Here is a 15,487-nt window from a genome sequence, read left to right as displayed (position 1 = left end):
GATTGATTGATTCCACAGCGTAATCAGTTATGCTGGGGCCCGAAGTCACACTGCACTTCCTGGTGCCTGCAATGGTCATTGTTCTGGGTTTGGTCCAGTACAGTGCAGGGGCAAGTCTGGCGGCATCACGCAGAGAGGCAACGTTGCAAAGACCCTGGTGAGGCGATGCTTTTCTTCAGGCTGTGTGGGTTCCATCATCAGACGAAGGAGGTGCAAGCATGATGACACCGATTCAGTTCATCGTCACTTAGAATGGCATCATTTCAATAAATGTGACCCATCCATTTCATAATGATAAATTATTAATTGTGTATCTGTATCTGATGTTGTTATGTTATGGCTCAAATTGGCTATCGATAACGCCGCTCATCTCTCTCGTCACATCAGACTCGGCATGTTGTATGTAAAAAGGGCTTTGATGTAAAAAGGGCTTTATAAATACATTTGATTGATTGATTCCACAGTGTAATCAGCTATGCTGGGGCCGAGGCCACACTGCACTTCCTGGTGCCTGAAACAGTCATTGTTCTGGGTTTGGTCCTGTATAGTGCAGGGGCAAGTCTGGCGGCAGGGCCTCCTGAACAGGACTTTAGCATTTTCGTGGTGGCGTCCTGGACGATGTAAGTTATACTACCCAAACTTCTTGAGCCACTTCGCCAGTTGACCTTCTGGTTCCTTCATCCTGGACGAGCCCCCAGTGTTACCTTTCCTGCCTCGCCTCCTGACCGCAGTCGAGACGGCTCAGGGGAGCCTTCACTTGCTAGCTCCAGGGCCAGAGCAATTCACAGATGCTCTGGGGTAATTCCCACCTTTGTGGATCTTATCCGCTGCTAATGACGAGTTAGTCTGGAATTCCACTTAAGTGTTGACATTTATTAAACTTGTACACCATGTGAGGAAGTCTGAATGACAAAATAAAATAGTGGGCAAACGGAGCAAAAAGCGCGTAGCTCACAGTTTGGTTACATCTCCACCACCACAACAACTGGGTCAAAACTAAAGTTAAATTACTACGTTGCCCATAATGCACTTCGGTGTTTTAAAGCTGTACCCCTACTTTACCAACATAATCACATCTAAAGATATGATATCATTTTGTGAGTATTAAAAAAACAGAAGCTGTTAGTTATATGTTAGTTATAAGTGGTGAAGAGGGTTGAAATTCAGACTTAAACTATTGTGTATTTAAAATAAAAGAAACAGGTCACTTAAATGTTTCTAACCTAATTTTGCATCATTTTCTAGACCACCATAGTCACTGTCCTGTACTGTATGTAAGGTTTGTCAAATAAACACATGATGCTCTTTCTCCAGACACCCCAGGCATGTGCAGCTCAAAGGCAAGGCCCTGACAACAGCTTCTGTCTGAGAAAGGTAGAAGAACTTAATAGACCACTGATTGTGCATTGGTGACAACTGCGATGAGGATAGCCGTAAGGTGAGCCTCGAGTCCATAACAAACTGATGAGGATAGCCGTCAAATCTGACAGTTAAACGTGTTTTTCTCTGGCAAATGGCAAAACTATTAATCCATTACATTTTTCAACAATAAATAGTTTGACTAAATGGCTGATTAGCTTGAGAGGTGAGGCAGAAAAAAAATAGTTTAGCAGCGCGCGCGCGCCCAGCTCCATGGAAGCGCACTTCCGTCCACGCGCACGTCAGCAGGTGCAGACAGAGAGAAGTGAGGTCTCGTGGCTTCATCATCACTGCATCAAAATAACGCCGGTATATAATACTTTTACATCAATATAACATTCTCAGAAGATGGTAGCAAAACAAAGGATCCGTATGGCAAACGAAAAGCACAGCAAAAACATCACGCAGAGAGGCAACGTTGCAAAGACCCTGGTGAGGCGCCGCTTTTCTTCAGGCTGTGTGGGTTCCGTCGTCAGACGAAGGGGGTGCAAGCATGATGACACCGATTCAGTTCATCGTCACTTAGAATGGCATCATTTCAATAAATGTGACCCATCCATTTCATAATGATAAATTATTAATTGTGTATCTGATGTTATGTTATGGCTCAAATTGGCTATCGATAACGCCGCTCATGTCTCTCGTCACATTAGACTCGGCATGTTGTATTTCATATGACTAATTTTAAATGGTTCTGATCAATCACAAACCACAGGGCCCAATAAACGTGAGTTTAAGCCCTTCTCCATGTATTGTTATTCATGGGCCATAGGTTAACGTGTTGGTTTGTTGATCATTGATGGCTGTATGTTTCCTTTATGGTCTGGTGGTCTTCATGCTCAAACCGGAGGTTTGCCACACGGTTTACAGCCCGGGATTCTCCTGATCAATAATTTCTGCGAAATCAATGCCACGTAGATAACCGTCTAGATTGTCAATATGGATGGTGTCATCATCTGGATGTTCAGTCCATAAAGAGAGCCTGAGGTTGTTGATGAACTCTATGGTCCATCTGTATCCTGACCAGGTCCCCCCCACAGACACACACACACACACACACAGACACACACACACACATACATACATACATACATACATACATACATACATACATACATACATACGGGCACACACAAAGGATATATGACAGATAGTGATACTGATTATTATGTAACCCTGGAATGTAGGTTTCCCTTCCTGATATGAATAGGTTACACTGTCCTGTATTAGTTTAGATAGAGATACTGTACACTTGTTAAATTGTGTGCTGTAATAGCCTATAGCCTTAGGGAAATGGGAGGTGTGAGTCATTTTATTACGTTGTCATTAGGGATGCACCGATAGGACATTTTTGGCTGATACCGATGTCCGATATTTTCCTTGACAAAAAAACCCTGATATCGATACCCGACATTGAAAATTTTAGTGGCCTTTTAAGCATTCTAGTACAGTTAAATAGTTAACACACACATGGACGCAGCGGAATAAGGCACTGCATCTCAGTGCAAGAGCCTACAGTCCCTGGTTCAAATCCAGGCTGTATCACATCTGGCCGTGATTGGGAGTCCCATAGGGCGGCGCACATTTGGCCCAACTTTGTCTGGGTTTGGCCGGGGTAGGCCTTCATTGTAAATAAGAATTTGTTCTTAACTGACTTGCCTAGTTAAATAAAGGTTACGCACACACCCACACACACACCACACCGACAAAAAAGTTATTTTGTTGTCATTTACGTATGTCCCCATTACCAGTAAAACATCATCAAAACCTATTTATTTCACTTACTTGCTGTTTCGTTGTTCATTTGTTCAGTCGTTTCATTCTCAACCAGGATTTCATCATAAATGTCAAGCAGTGAAGTTTCAGCTCTGTCTGTCTGTGGCCTCTCTTCCTCGGTGCGCACTGTCACCGTGTCTGTTTCCATCTTGTCCAGCTGTGTATGTAACATTTCACGTAAACCCTGTTTCTTGTCTGCATCGAAGTAGCGGTCCTTGTACCTAGCATCCAGCATGGTGGCGACACAGTAAAGAGGCTCAGAGAGAATGCCACCGAATCGCTTGTTCACAGCCTCAAGTACTTTTGTATGTTTTAACCCCACGGTCTGTCTGCAGTTTTGTTGAGCAGGTGTTTCAATGCCATGACAGAGGATATCAGGTCTGCTGCAGACGTAGTTGATTAGCTTATTTCTCCAGTCAGTTGTTCGAATGGCGCTAGGAGTGTGTTCATGTTTCCAAGTTTCAAACATGTTCTCAAATGCCACTGAAATGGCAGCAGCGGTATGAGAACCAGCACATTCTTGAGCATGCAATATGGCTTTCCTCAGTATGAAATCCTCGTCGACCCACTGCGATGTCAGACTCAGCATGCTCATGGGGCTGACATCGCTGGTCCAAATGTCAGTCGTGAAGCTAATAACAGTTACGCCCATAGCAAGTAGCTCATAGATGTACGTTTCAACAATACTGTGTAACTCCGGTAGGGCAACATCTGAAAAATAGTGTATGCCGGGGATCGACCAGTCGGCAAAAGCCAGCATCATCCACGACAGAGGACGGTTGATTGTCAAGGGCAATGAATTCCATTATCTTGGCGTTAGTGGATTTCGCCTTTGAGTTGTCTCGCTGAAATGTTCTTACTCTTTCAAATGACTGCTGGACTTGAACTTGTTAAGTTGTTGGAAGTGTGCGCCTAGTATTTTTCTGCTTTTGTTCTGTGTAGCGCTGTATTTTTCGTGGCGTCATTACATCATCTACCTACGTTATAGAGGTATGCACGTTTGCTTTGACATCGGTTTTGCAGATCTGCGTTAAACTAGACATTGGGCCATATATCGTGGGATATATCGTGCATCCCTAATTGTCATAACTGCTGAATATAAAGTTACAGTATTTGGTTCCCAATCTATCCACCCTCTAACATTCCTTTTAAGGCTGGCTGATTTGTTCTATTGGTGCTCCTTGAGATACCTGCTTTTCTTCTGTCAACATTGAATTAGGAAACTATACCAGAAATCTTTACCTGCCGTCAACATGACTGCATTGTGTAAGGTGACACTGTATGGAATAGCTGGCTCACTGTGGGATACAGATTGTTGTCATTGTGTGTATTAGAATGAAGGAATACCTGGGGTTTACACTGTATATTCTAGATAGCTATTGTGTCATCCACAATAATACCTCACCACCATCACAAAGCACATGAGTGCTGTCCAACTGTATGACATCATCCAGACCAGACCTTGTAATAGTTTATGTTGGCGAGTCATGTGCTACAGGTCTAGACAGCCATGCTAACTCTGCATAACTCAGATTATTATTAGATCCACTCAGGCCTATTCTGGTGTGACTGTGTAAAAAACACCTACACAGTGATGAGTGCAGGGTTTATAACCTGGTCGGAAACTTGCCCTATTCAGCACTTGCTCTTGATGTAAGTCTAGAGATAATAACATTGTAAGAACCTTCCTCCCTTGGATGTTTGTTCAACCTGGTTGGTCTTCCTCCACCAAGTTCTGTTTCCTGCAGGGCCATATTCTGCCATGATTTGACCGCCCTTAAACAACGTCTGGCCTTGATCGTCATACTAACTTTAACCTTATGTCCGACCTTGTGTTTGGTGTGTGTGGCCAACATTAACCAACATTTTGGGGTTTTTAAACAACTAATTAAACAACTAATTGACTGACGTAGGTTCAATTATTTGAATTCCATTTTTATTTTATTTTTTCTATGAGCGCAATGTGCACATTGCACAGTTTCTCTAGAGATAAATCAGATCATGCCCAACTGAATTGTAGTTTCCAACAGGCCAATATTCTACATAGTTTAGCACAGAAAACGTGGTAATTAACTACAATGACCATAATCCATTGCGCGCCTACTGGCCAGTCTGTGGGCGAGTTCATCATTGCAGCCGACTTTAAAGGCGAATTGAGACTGATTGATCTACAAATCACCTTGCATCGTAAATAACTACTCAATATTATTTGTAGATTAGTCAGTCTGTCACAATTTACCCATGATACGCCACAGTTTAGAAGCTATCGAACGCGTCCCATGTGTTTCTTTTATGCCTGCTACATTCGGTTAGTGTGGGGAAGACACGGAGGGAGAGGAGATAGAAGAAAGTGGGATTGAGAGCTGTTGTTTTGCGAGGCGTCTACCTGAAAATACATGATCTAAGTGATTGATAGTTGGTATTCAGCCGTCATAAAAGTATGCCTTATTTACTTCGAATAACTCCTAAAATAGTGATTTTGTCAGACAGCGTAGGCAGCCTCTCTATAGAGATGAGATGATGACTTGGAATTAAATAATAAAGTCATCAAATAAAACACATGTAATAGAACACAACATAAATATTTTTTCAAAGTAATGTGAATAACTGATGGTCAATAAGTGACAAGGAGTAATGGTCAGATTTTCTACAGCAGTGTTGTCGCGAGTGTAGTGAGCTATTCCATTGTGTGCTGGAAAGGAAATTTAGCCAAGGAGGACTTAAACAAGCTTGACAAAATCATCAAGAAAGCCAGTGCTACAATTTGCTGCAGCCTGGAATCAATGCAGGACATGTCCATAAAAAGGCTGCAAGTAAAAACACACATGATCATGGACAATGACACACACCCACTCCACAGCAGTCTAATGACACACACCCACTCCACAGCAGTCTAATGACACACACCCACTCCACAGCAGTCTAATGACACACACCCACTCCACAGCAGTCTAATGACACACACCCACTCCATAGCACTCTAATGACACACACCCACTCCATAGCACTCTAATGACACACACCCACTCCACAGCACTCTAATGACACACACCCACTCCACAGCAGTCTAATGACACACACCCACTCCACAGCAGTCTAATGACACACCCACTCCACAGCACTCTAATGACACACACCCACTCCACAGCACTCTAATGACACACACCCACTCCACAGCAGTCTAATGACACACACCCACTCCACAGCAGTCTAATGACACACACCCACTCCACAGCAGTCTAATGACACACACCCACTCCACAGCAGTCTAATGACACACACCCACTCCACAGTACTCTAATGACACACACCCACTCCACAGCAGTCTAATGACACACACCCACTCCACAGCAGTCTAATGACACACACCCACTCCACAGCAGTCTAATGACACACACCCACTCCACAGCAGTCTAATGACACACACCCACTCCACAGCACTCTAATGACACACACCCACTCCACAGCACTCTAATGACACACACCCACTCCACAGCAGTCTAATGACACACCCACTCCACAGCAGTCTAATGACACACACCCACTCCACAGCAGTCTAATGACACACACCCACTCCACAGCAGTCTAATGACACACACCCACTCCACAGCAGTCTAATGACACACACCCACTCCACAGCAGTCTAATGACACACACCCACTCCACAGCACTCTAATGACACACACCCACTCCATAGCACTCTAATGACACACACCCACTCCATAGCACTCTAATGACACACACCCACTCCACAGCAGTCTAATGACACACACCCACTCCACAGCACTCTAATGACACACACCCACTCCACAGCAGTCTAATGACACACACCCACTCCACAGCAGTCTAATGACACACCCACTCCACAGCACTCTAATGACACACACCCACTCCACAGCACTCTAATGACACACACCCACTCCACAGCAGTCTAATGACACACACCCACTCCACAGCAGTCTAATGACACACCCACTCCACAGCACTCTAATGACACACACCCACTCCACAGCAGTCTAATGACACACACCCACTCCACAGCAGTCTAATGACACACACCCACTCCACAGCAGTCTAATGACACACACCCACTCCACAGCAGTCTAATGACACACACCCACTCCACAGCAGTCTAATGACACACACCCACTCCACAGCACTCTAATGACACACACCCACTCCACAGCAGTCTAATGACACACACCCACTCCACAGCAGTCTAATGACACACACCCACTCCACAGCAGTCTAATGACACACACCCACTCCACAGCAGTCTAATGACACACACCCACTCCACAGCAGTCTAATGACACACACCCACTCCACAGCACTCTAATGACACACACCCACTCCACAGCACTCTAATGACACACACCCACTCCACAGCAGTCTAATGACACACACCCACTCCACAGCAGTCTAATGACACACACCCACTCCACAGCAGTCTAATGACACACACCCACTCCACAGCACTCGTAACGCAACACAGGATAAGCTTCAGTAGCAGGTTCATCCTGCCCAGAAGTTCCACAGAGGTTAAGATGGCCATTTTTACCCACAGCCATGAGGCTTTATAACGAGTGTAATTGATTAACAGTTTGATGTCTTCCTATTGTGAGCGGTGTGTTTGCTTGTTTTTCCTCCTGAGTAAGATAGAAAACAGCACTTGAAATGGACTTTATTATTTTACAGATACTGAGGTGCATATACCTTCATGTGTCAATGTGTTTTTTTATGTGTCCGTCATTGTTACGTGTCCTGTCCTTGTAAGTTATTGATGATGCATGCTGTGATAAAACAATTTCCCAAGTTGGGATTAATAAATGAATACCCTACTCTACCGTCATGGACTTTTATTAATAGTTTTATTCTGTGTTGTTACAGCATTCAACCCACATAATGCATTTAATGTTTAAAACAATTATTGAAACAAATCGAAAAACCGTGCTAATTTGCAATAATCTAAACTGAACCGACCTCAAATGGCACTAATCGCTCAGCACCAAAGACAACACATATCACATAGTGAAGTTTTAATGACATTTGACCTATATGTCTCAGTGGTTGAACATTGTTGTTTTCTCTCCCCACTGCCTCTCAGCGACCTCAGGAGGAGAAGTATCCCGTGGGGCCGTGGCTCCTGGCTCTGTTCGTCTTCGTCGTCTGTGGATCAGGTAATGCCCAGATTCTGTGGAGATGTATGAGAGAGCTGTGGAAACTCATTCATTCAATCAGGAGTTCAACTTTCTGTTTCACATTAGCCTTGATATTACTCACATAGGGAACTAACCAGATTTCAGGGTCTCTTCAGTTTTCTTCTCAGTGACTTCACCTGACTGGATGTTGTTCTGTGTAACAACAGCCACTTTCTCTCTCAGCCATTTTTCAGATCATCCAGAGCATCAGGATGGGAATGTGATCCAGAGGCCCCACCAGACTCCCCTTTCCCCCTCACACCCCTTCACCAGACCTGGGGCTGCTCGCCACCCTACGTCCCTAACACCTCCAGGAGGCCTGACTCAGGACAGCTCTTTGTCCATCAGGGAAGGCCTGGGAGAGGAATGGACCACCCCCTTTTGCCCCTGCCGTCCTCGATCACGTTTACAGAGTTCCAGGGCAGGAAGATGAAAGCTTTTCTACTGACAGTTTGAACCACAACAACTGGCTGGATGAACCTTGTACAGTGTGTCTTCTAACTGCTCATATGTGTGAGTGTATGTGTGTGTGAGAGAGTGTGTGCAGTCCAAGATGTGACTGGCTGCTGACAATGTGCCATACTGCTGTGTTTCTATATTTATCTGTGTTGCGTGAGAACCTTTTTTTAAATAAATGTGACTTTGTTTGGGAAATGTCTGGTTTCAGTTCCACTTTGGCTGCTCCTATCCCAGTGCATGTTGTCCGCAAATTAAGCCTATTTACAGTGTGGTTAATTTGGGGATTCCTAGCTATTTGTTTCCTGGTGTGTGTACAGTACGTGTGTTATATACAGTGCAATCGGAAAGTATTCAGACCCCTCGACTTTTTCCACATTGTTACGTTACAGCCTTATTCTAAAATTGATTTTTTTTTTTATCCTCAGCAATCTACACATAATACCCCATAATGACAAAGCGAAAATTGGTTTTAATTCAAATAAAAAACAGAAATACCTTATTTACAAAAGTATTCAGACCCTTTACTATGAGACTCGAAATTGAGCGCAAATGCATCCTGTTTCCATTGATCATCCATGAGATGTTTCTACAACTTGATTGGAGTCAACCTGTGGTAAATTCAATTGATTGGACATTATTTGGAAGGGCACACACCTGTCTATATAAGGTCACACAGTTGACAGTGCATGTCAGAGCAAAAACCAAGCCATGAGATCGAAGGAATTGTCCGTAGAGCTCTGAGACAGGATTGTGTCGAGGCACAGATCTGGGGAAGGGTGCCGGAAAATTTCTGCAGCATTGAAGGTCCCCAAGAACACAGTGGTCTCTAAATGGAAGAAGTTTGGAACTATCAAGACTCTTCCTAGAGCTGGCCACCTGGCCAAACTGAGCAATCGGGGGAGAAGGGCCTTGGGCAGGGAGATGACCAAGAACCTGATGGTCACCCTGACAGACCTCCAGAGTTCCACTGTGGAAATGGGAGAACCTTCCAGAAAGACAACCATCTCTGCAGCACTTCACCAATCAGGCCTTTATGGTAGAGTGGCCAGACAGAAGCCATTCCTCAGTAAAAGGCACATGAAAACCCACTTAGTTTGCCAAATGGCACCTAAAGGACTCAGACCATGAGAAACAAGATTCTCTGGTCTGATAAAACCAAGATTGAACTCTTTGGCCTTAATGCCAAGCGTCACGTCTGGAGGAAACCTGGCATCATCCCTTCGGTGAAGCATGGTGGTGGCAGCATCATGCTGTGGGGATGTTTTTCAGGGACTGGGAGACTAGTCAGGATTGAGGGAAAGATTAACGGAGCAAAGTGCAAAGAGATCCTTGATGAAAACCTGCTCCAGAGCGCTCAGGACCTCAGACTGGGATGAAGGTTCACCTTCGTACAGGACAACGACCCTAAGCACACAGCTAAGACAACGCAGGAGAGGCTTTGGAACAAGTCTCTTAATGTCCTTTAGTGGCCCAGCCAGAGCCCAGACTTGAACCCAATTGAACATCTCTGGAGAGACCTGAATATAGCTGTGCAGCGACGCTCCTCATCCAACCTGACAGAGCTTGAGAGGATCTGCAGAGAAGAATGGGAGAATCTCCCCAAATACAGGTGTGCCATGCTTCTAGCATCATACGCAATTAGACTCTAGGCTATAATTGCTGCCAAAGGTGCGTCAACAAAGTACTGAGTAAAGGGTCTACTTTACTTAATGTAAATGTGATATTTCAGTTTTGTATTAATACATTTGCTAAAATGTCTAAAAACCCGTTTTTGCTTTGTCATTATGGGGTATCATGTGTAGATTTATGAGGGGGGAAAACAACAATTGAAACCATTTTAGAATAAGGCTGTAACGTAACAAAATGTGGAAAAAGTCAAGGTGTCTGAATACTTTCCGAATGCACTGTAACTTATCATCATGGAACCACACCCTTGCGGAATGCAGGTGTCTAAATTCCAGGTGCTAAATTACCATGACTAATTACCAGGATTCTAATGTCATGCCCTTTCTCCAACTAACATACAGTATCTGTATGAAACGGGTATGTCTTATTACTCAGCTTCTCAACCTTATGTCTCCTTCTGGGGTGGAAAAAGTACCGAATTGTCATACTTGAGTAAAAGTACAGATACCTTAATAAAAACAACTCAAGTAAAAGTGAGTCACCGAAGTAAAATATTACTTGAATAAAAGTTTTGAAGTATTTGGTTTTTGATACTTAAGTATATTTTAGCAATTACATTTACTTTTGATACGTAAGTTTATGTCATTGCTAAAATATACTTAAGTATCAAAGGTAAAAGTATAGGTCATTTTAAATTCCTTATATCAAGCAAGCCAGACTGCACAATTATCTTTTAATTTAAAAAAAAATTACGGATAGCCAGGGGCACACGCCAACACTCAGACATAATTTACAAAGGAAGCGTTTGTGTTTAGTGAGTCCACCAGATCAGAGGCAGTAGCGATGACCAGGGATGTCCTCTTGATAATTGTGTGAATTGGACCATTTTCCTGTCCTGATAAGCATTAAAAATGTAACTAGTACTTTTGGATGTCAGGGAAAATGAATGGAGTAAAAAGTACATTATTGTCTTTAGGAATGTAGTGAAGTAAAATTAAAAGTTGTGAAAAATATAAATAGTAAAGTACAGATACCCCAAAAATCTACTTAAGTAGTACTTTAAAGTATTTTTACTTAAGTACTTTACACAATTGGTCTCCCCAAACCATCCTACTTCAAGGCAGGTGGCAGATCTTCATTTGAATGGAATGCTGTTCAGTGAGGTGTGGAGTTATACAATCGCTGTTTGTTCACATGAATCATCAGCCTGAGCAAGGCGCTTTTCATTCCCAGTTGTTCGGAAGTTGGGGTGATTTGTGGACCATGTAATCTATGCAGCTGCTAGCTAAGGCCGACCCTGGTGAAAAGCAGGAAGCAAGGAAGAGCTCAACCAATAGCTCGCAGTATACAGGCAGTGCAGCAGTCTGTTTCATATATTCTTTCTTCAGTGTACAGTAGGATGATGTTGCTCTAGTCCAGACACTGATCTAAGGCCAGTTTTACATTTTCCCTCCATAATGGTTAAAGGGTGACTTCCTGATTTGGCCTCGTTTTAGATTTGGTTCATGCTAGTGGCCATGACTGAATTCAAACACGAGTTAGTTTCGGGGTGTGGTTTGATGCGGGTGTCTTGTGTGTGTTCGCAGCTGGGAATAGTTAACCAAATCATTTCGCCAATTAGCTTCAACCAGGCTGGTGTGCGACCGTGGAAAAGTTGGTGTGACTTTGGCAGGGTTGGGTAGGTTACTTTCTAAATGTAATCCGTTACAGTTACTAGTTACCTGTACAAAATTGTAATCAGTAACGTAGCATTTGGATTACCCAAAATCAGTAACAATCTGATTACATTTAGTTACTTTTAGATTACTTTCCACATAAGAAGCACTAGAAGAAGACAAATATGTATGTTACCAAGTGAACAACATCTATTGCAGGATAAATCAATGTTAAAGTTTACATAGCTGGCCATATATGGATGATACATTTTAATTTATGGGTTGGTTATATAGACTTCTTCTAACCCATCGCTTTCTACTACATATAATAATACGATTAAATGATATCTTTACAATAAAAACCTAAGATCTTCAAGACTAGGATTTGGAATATGGAAGCATAGATAGGCCAAATTATTTTACCTGAGCATAACCCCAAAACGAAGGACTTATTAGCCAGCTCTACTCTTGTTTATGATTTTGTTGTCATAGAGGACTGATTGGGCTCATTGCTTAGAGTTCAAAAATAAATGCTGCGCTTATGGAATGGCATGCGCTGAGCACTACGGAAATTTTATATGTGAAATAATGATTTTACATGTGAAAAATGAATGACATATGCTGCATTTGCTATAGGCCTATTGTTGACCTTTTTGTTGGTGACACTTTGATATCTTGATAATATGCAGCTATTTAAAGGGCAAATCCAGATGGAGCAATAACAAAATGGGCATCCCGCCTCTGAGGGATGGCCCTGGAGAAATGTAACCACTCTCAGATTAATAGACAGAGCTATGGATGCAAGGACTGACCATCCATGATATCAAAATGATTGTTTTAACCATGTTATGCTACACAGTGTTTGTTTACATTTACAATGTTTACAAACATTGGAGAAAAACAAGGTTATATTTTGGGTTCTCGTGGAGTGTGACAGTTCAACTAAGCATGATGCATTTATAAATTATATTCTTCAAGAATCAATGGATATATATATAATTTATAAGTCCAAAAATGGATGTAGCAACTACAGATTGCCCCTTTAAGTCTATAAAAAGTGTGCAATTTTGAGTATGTGTCCATTAGGCCTATGGATTCATTTATTTTATCAGCATGAATTAGATTGAGCAATAAAAGCCCCACTTTTATTCCATAGGCTGGGATCCGCACTGTCATGACGTTGGCCTGGGGGTAGGTTTATGACAGTCATAAATACCTCTTTCCCCCCTCCCCCGTTCCTCTTCCCTACTGATGTGACATAAGAAAACCCCTTGGTTAACATAGAGATTCTGGGAACATCAGAAGTTGGGGGGAAATGAACGATATTCTGGTAATCCGACCAACTGAACATATGCGGTGGTACTTAAGGTATATTATGTCAGTTCGGTTGCCCTCTGACACATTCTCATCAATGATAGAATGACATAAACTCTACTGTGGAAAGTCTAAACATCAGAGGTATCGGATTCACATGGAATTGTTGTTTAATTCAAATGTTTGAATATGAAATTATTTGTGAAGAGATGAAATGTAATTTTAGCTTCCAAATGAGAGATTTGGGTTTTCATAAGTTTGGGCCTCTGCTCAACCAGTGGCCCGGCCCTGTGAAGAGACATGGGTAATAAACTTTTCAGACACACCCCTCTCCCTCCACTATATAAAGCCATTGACAAAAATATAACTTTCTGTTCCGGGTACATTAGGATGACGATCCGATGTCAGAATGGTTCAGATAATAACTACAGAACTAAGCCAACATCAGCATGGACTTTGGTTGTGAATGGTATGAACTTTGAACTCGTATTCACTACAGAAGTGATACCTCCTAGCCGTTGAGTTAGCAACAGCTGCTACAAACGCAGGTTAGGAAGGACAGTCAGAGTATCCCGTCTACTACACAACGACGTTACTACGACAGTGACCACCAGAGACATTCTTCAAAGGACAGAGGACTCGGTTTGGTAACCCGGTCTTCCATCTACCACCAACCTACTGAAGCGCAGCTCAGAGTAAATATTTATTGCATTTTCCTTTTCCAAATGGGCGGTAATTTAGAATGCATAAGATACTGTATTTACGAGAGCACAGCTTCGCCTCTGTTCCAGTCTCCCGCTCTTTCACTAAAATCCCGCCCCTTTCCTTTGTGTAACAAGCTGTCATATCTGTTCCGCCCGCTAGGGACGTTTTCCTTTATGACGGCAATTTGTAATCAAGTTATGATTTAATTGTGTATGTGTGATTCTGTGTGATTAGTTAGGTATTTAGTAAATAAATAATTAAACCCAATTTTGTATTGCTGATTCAACTTGTTAGCCAGGATTCTTGCAGATAACCAAGAATTTACAACTTTCAGAATATGAGACTGAAGTAAGATGACGATTAATATTGACGGCTATGGATGTAAAATATTACTAAATCTTTAAGAGTTTATTCGGAAGATAACAGCTCTATAAATATTCTTTCGTGGTGTCCCTCTCTAGTTAATTACATTTACATGATTAGTTCAATCAGGTGATATTAATTACGGAGAAATTATTTTATAGAATAGCATGTCATAGCAATGAATCTGGCATAGCCAAAGACACGACTGCACTATGCTGGTTTCAAAAACAACGATTGATAGGCAGATTAAACTTCTTGAATTCAACCATTATTGGGTTCAAATACACATTTAGATGTGTGAACAGCCATCCACAACAACCACAATCCCTAAGGCGCAAATAGTTAAATGAGAGAGCAGCAGTGTGATTCACATCAATGCGCTATGTGGTTACAGTTGAAGTCGGAAGTTTACATACACTTAGGTTGGAGTCATTAAAACTCATTTTTCAACCACTCCACAAATTTCTTGTTAACAAACTATAGTTTTGGCAAGTCAATTAGGACATCTACTTTGTGCATGACACAAGTAATTTTTCCAACAATTGTTTACAGACAGATTATTTAACTTGGCTTTAGAAGATCCTGATTTGAGTCAATTGGAGGTGTACCTGTGGATGTACTTCAAGGCTGACCTTCAAACTCAGTGCCTCTTTGCTTGACATCATGGGAAAATCTAAATTAATCAGCCAAGACCTCATAAAAAAAATTGTAGACCTCCACAAGTCTGGTTCATCCTTGGGAGCAATTTCTAAACACCTGAAGGTACCAAGTTCATCTGTACAAACAACAGTACGCAAGTATAAACACCATGGGACCACTCAGGAAGGAGACGCGTTCTGTCTCCTAGAGATGAACGTACTTTGGTGCGAAAAGTGCAAATCAATCCCAGAACAGCAGCAAAGGACCTTGTGAAGATGCTGGAGGAAACGGGTACAAAAGTATCTATATCCACAGTAAAACGAGTCCTAT

The 15,487-nt window shown here is 42.4% G+C and overlaps 1 protein-coding gene across 1 annotated transcript; it reads left to right on the top strand.

Moving 5' to 3' along the window:
- The first annotated feature begins 1,690 nt into the window (after nucleotides 1-1,690).
- On the top strand, nucleotides 1,691-9,041 carry LOC120063777 (stress-associated endoplasmic reticulum protein 2). Its single transcript, XM_039014072.1, has 3 exons — nucleotides 1,691-1,851; nucleotides 8,303-8,375; nucleotides 8,580-9,041. The coding sequence occupies exons 1-3, from the start codon at nucleotides 1,768-1,770 to the stop codon at nucleotides 8,618-8,620; spliced, it is 198 nt and encodes a 65-aa protein (XP_038870000.1). The 5' UTR covers nucleotides 1,691-1,767; the 3' UTR covers nucleotides 8,621-9,041.
- The last annotated feature ends 6,446 nt before the right edge of the window (nucleotides 9,042-15,487 follow it).

Source organism: Salvelinus namaycush, chromosome 19 (genome assembly GCF_016432855.1).
Source record: "Salvelinus namaycush isolate Seneca chromosome 19, SaNama_1.0, whole genome shotgun sequence".
NCBI lineage: Eukaryota > Metazoa > Chordata > Actinopteri > Salmoniformes > Salmonidae > Salvelinus > Salvelinus namaycush.
This window is presented reverse-complemented; position numbering and strand designations above follow the sequence as displayed.

Bases quoted from the DNA above. Each gene is read 5' to 3' on its own strand.
- LOC120063777 (XM_039014072.1), top strand. From the start codon at position 1,768: ATGGTAGCAAAACAAAGGATCCGTATGGCAAACGAAAAGCACAGCAAA. The intron at 1,852-8,302 runs GTGAGGCGCCGC...ACTGCCTCTCAG, and splicing joins GCAACGTTGCAAAGACCCTG to CGACCTCAGGAGGAGAAGTA. The intron at 8,376-8,579 runs GTAATGCCCAGA...TTTCTCTCTCAG, and splicing joins CTTCGTCGTCTGTGGATCAG to CCATTTTTCAGATCATCCAG.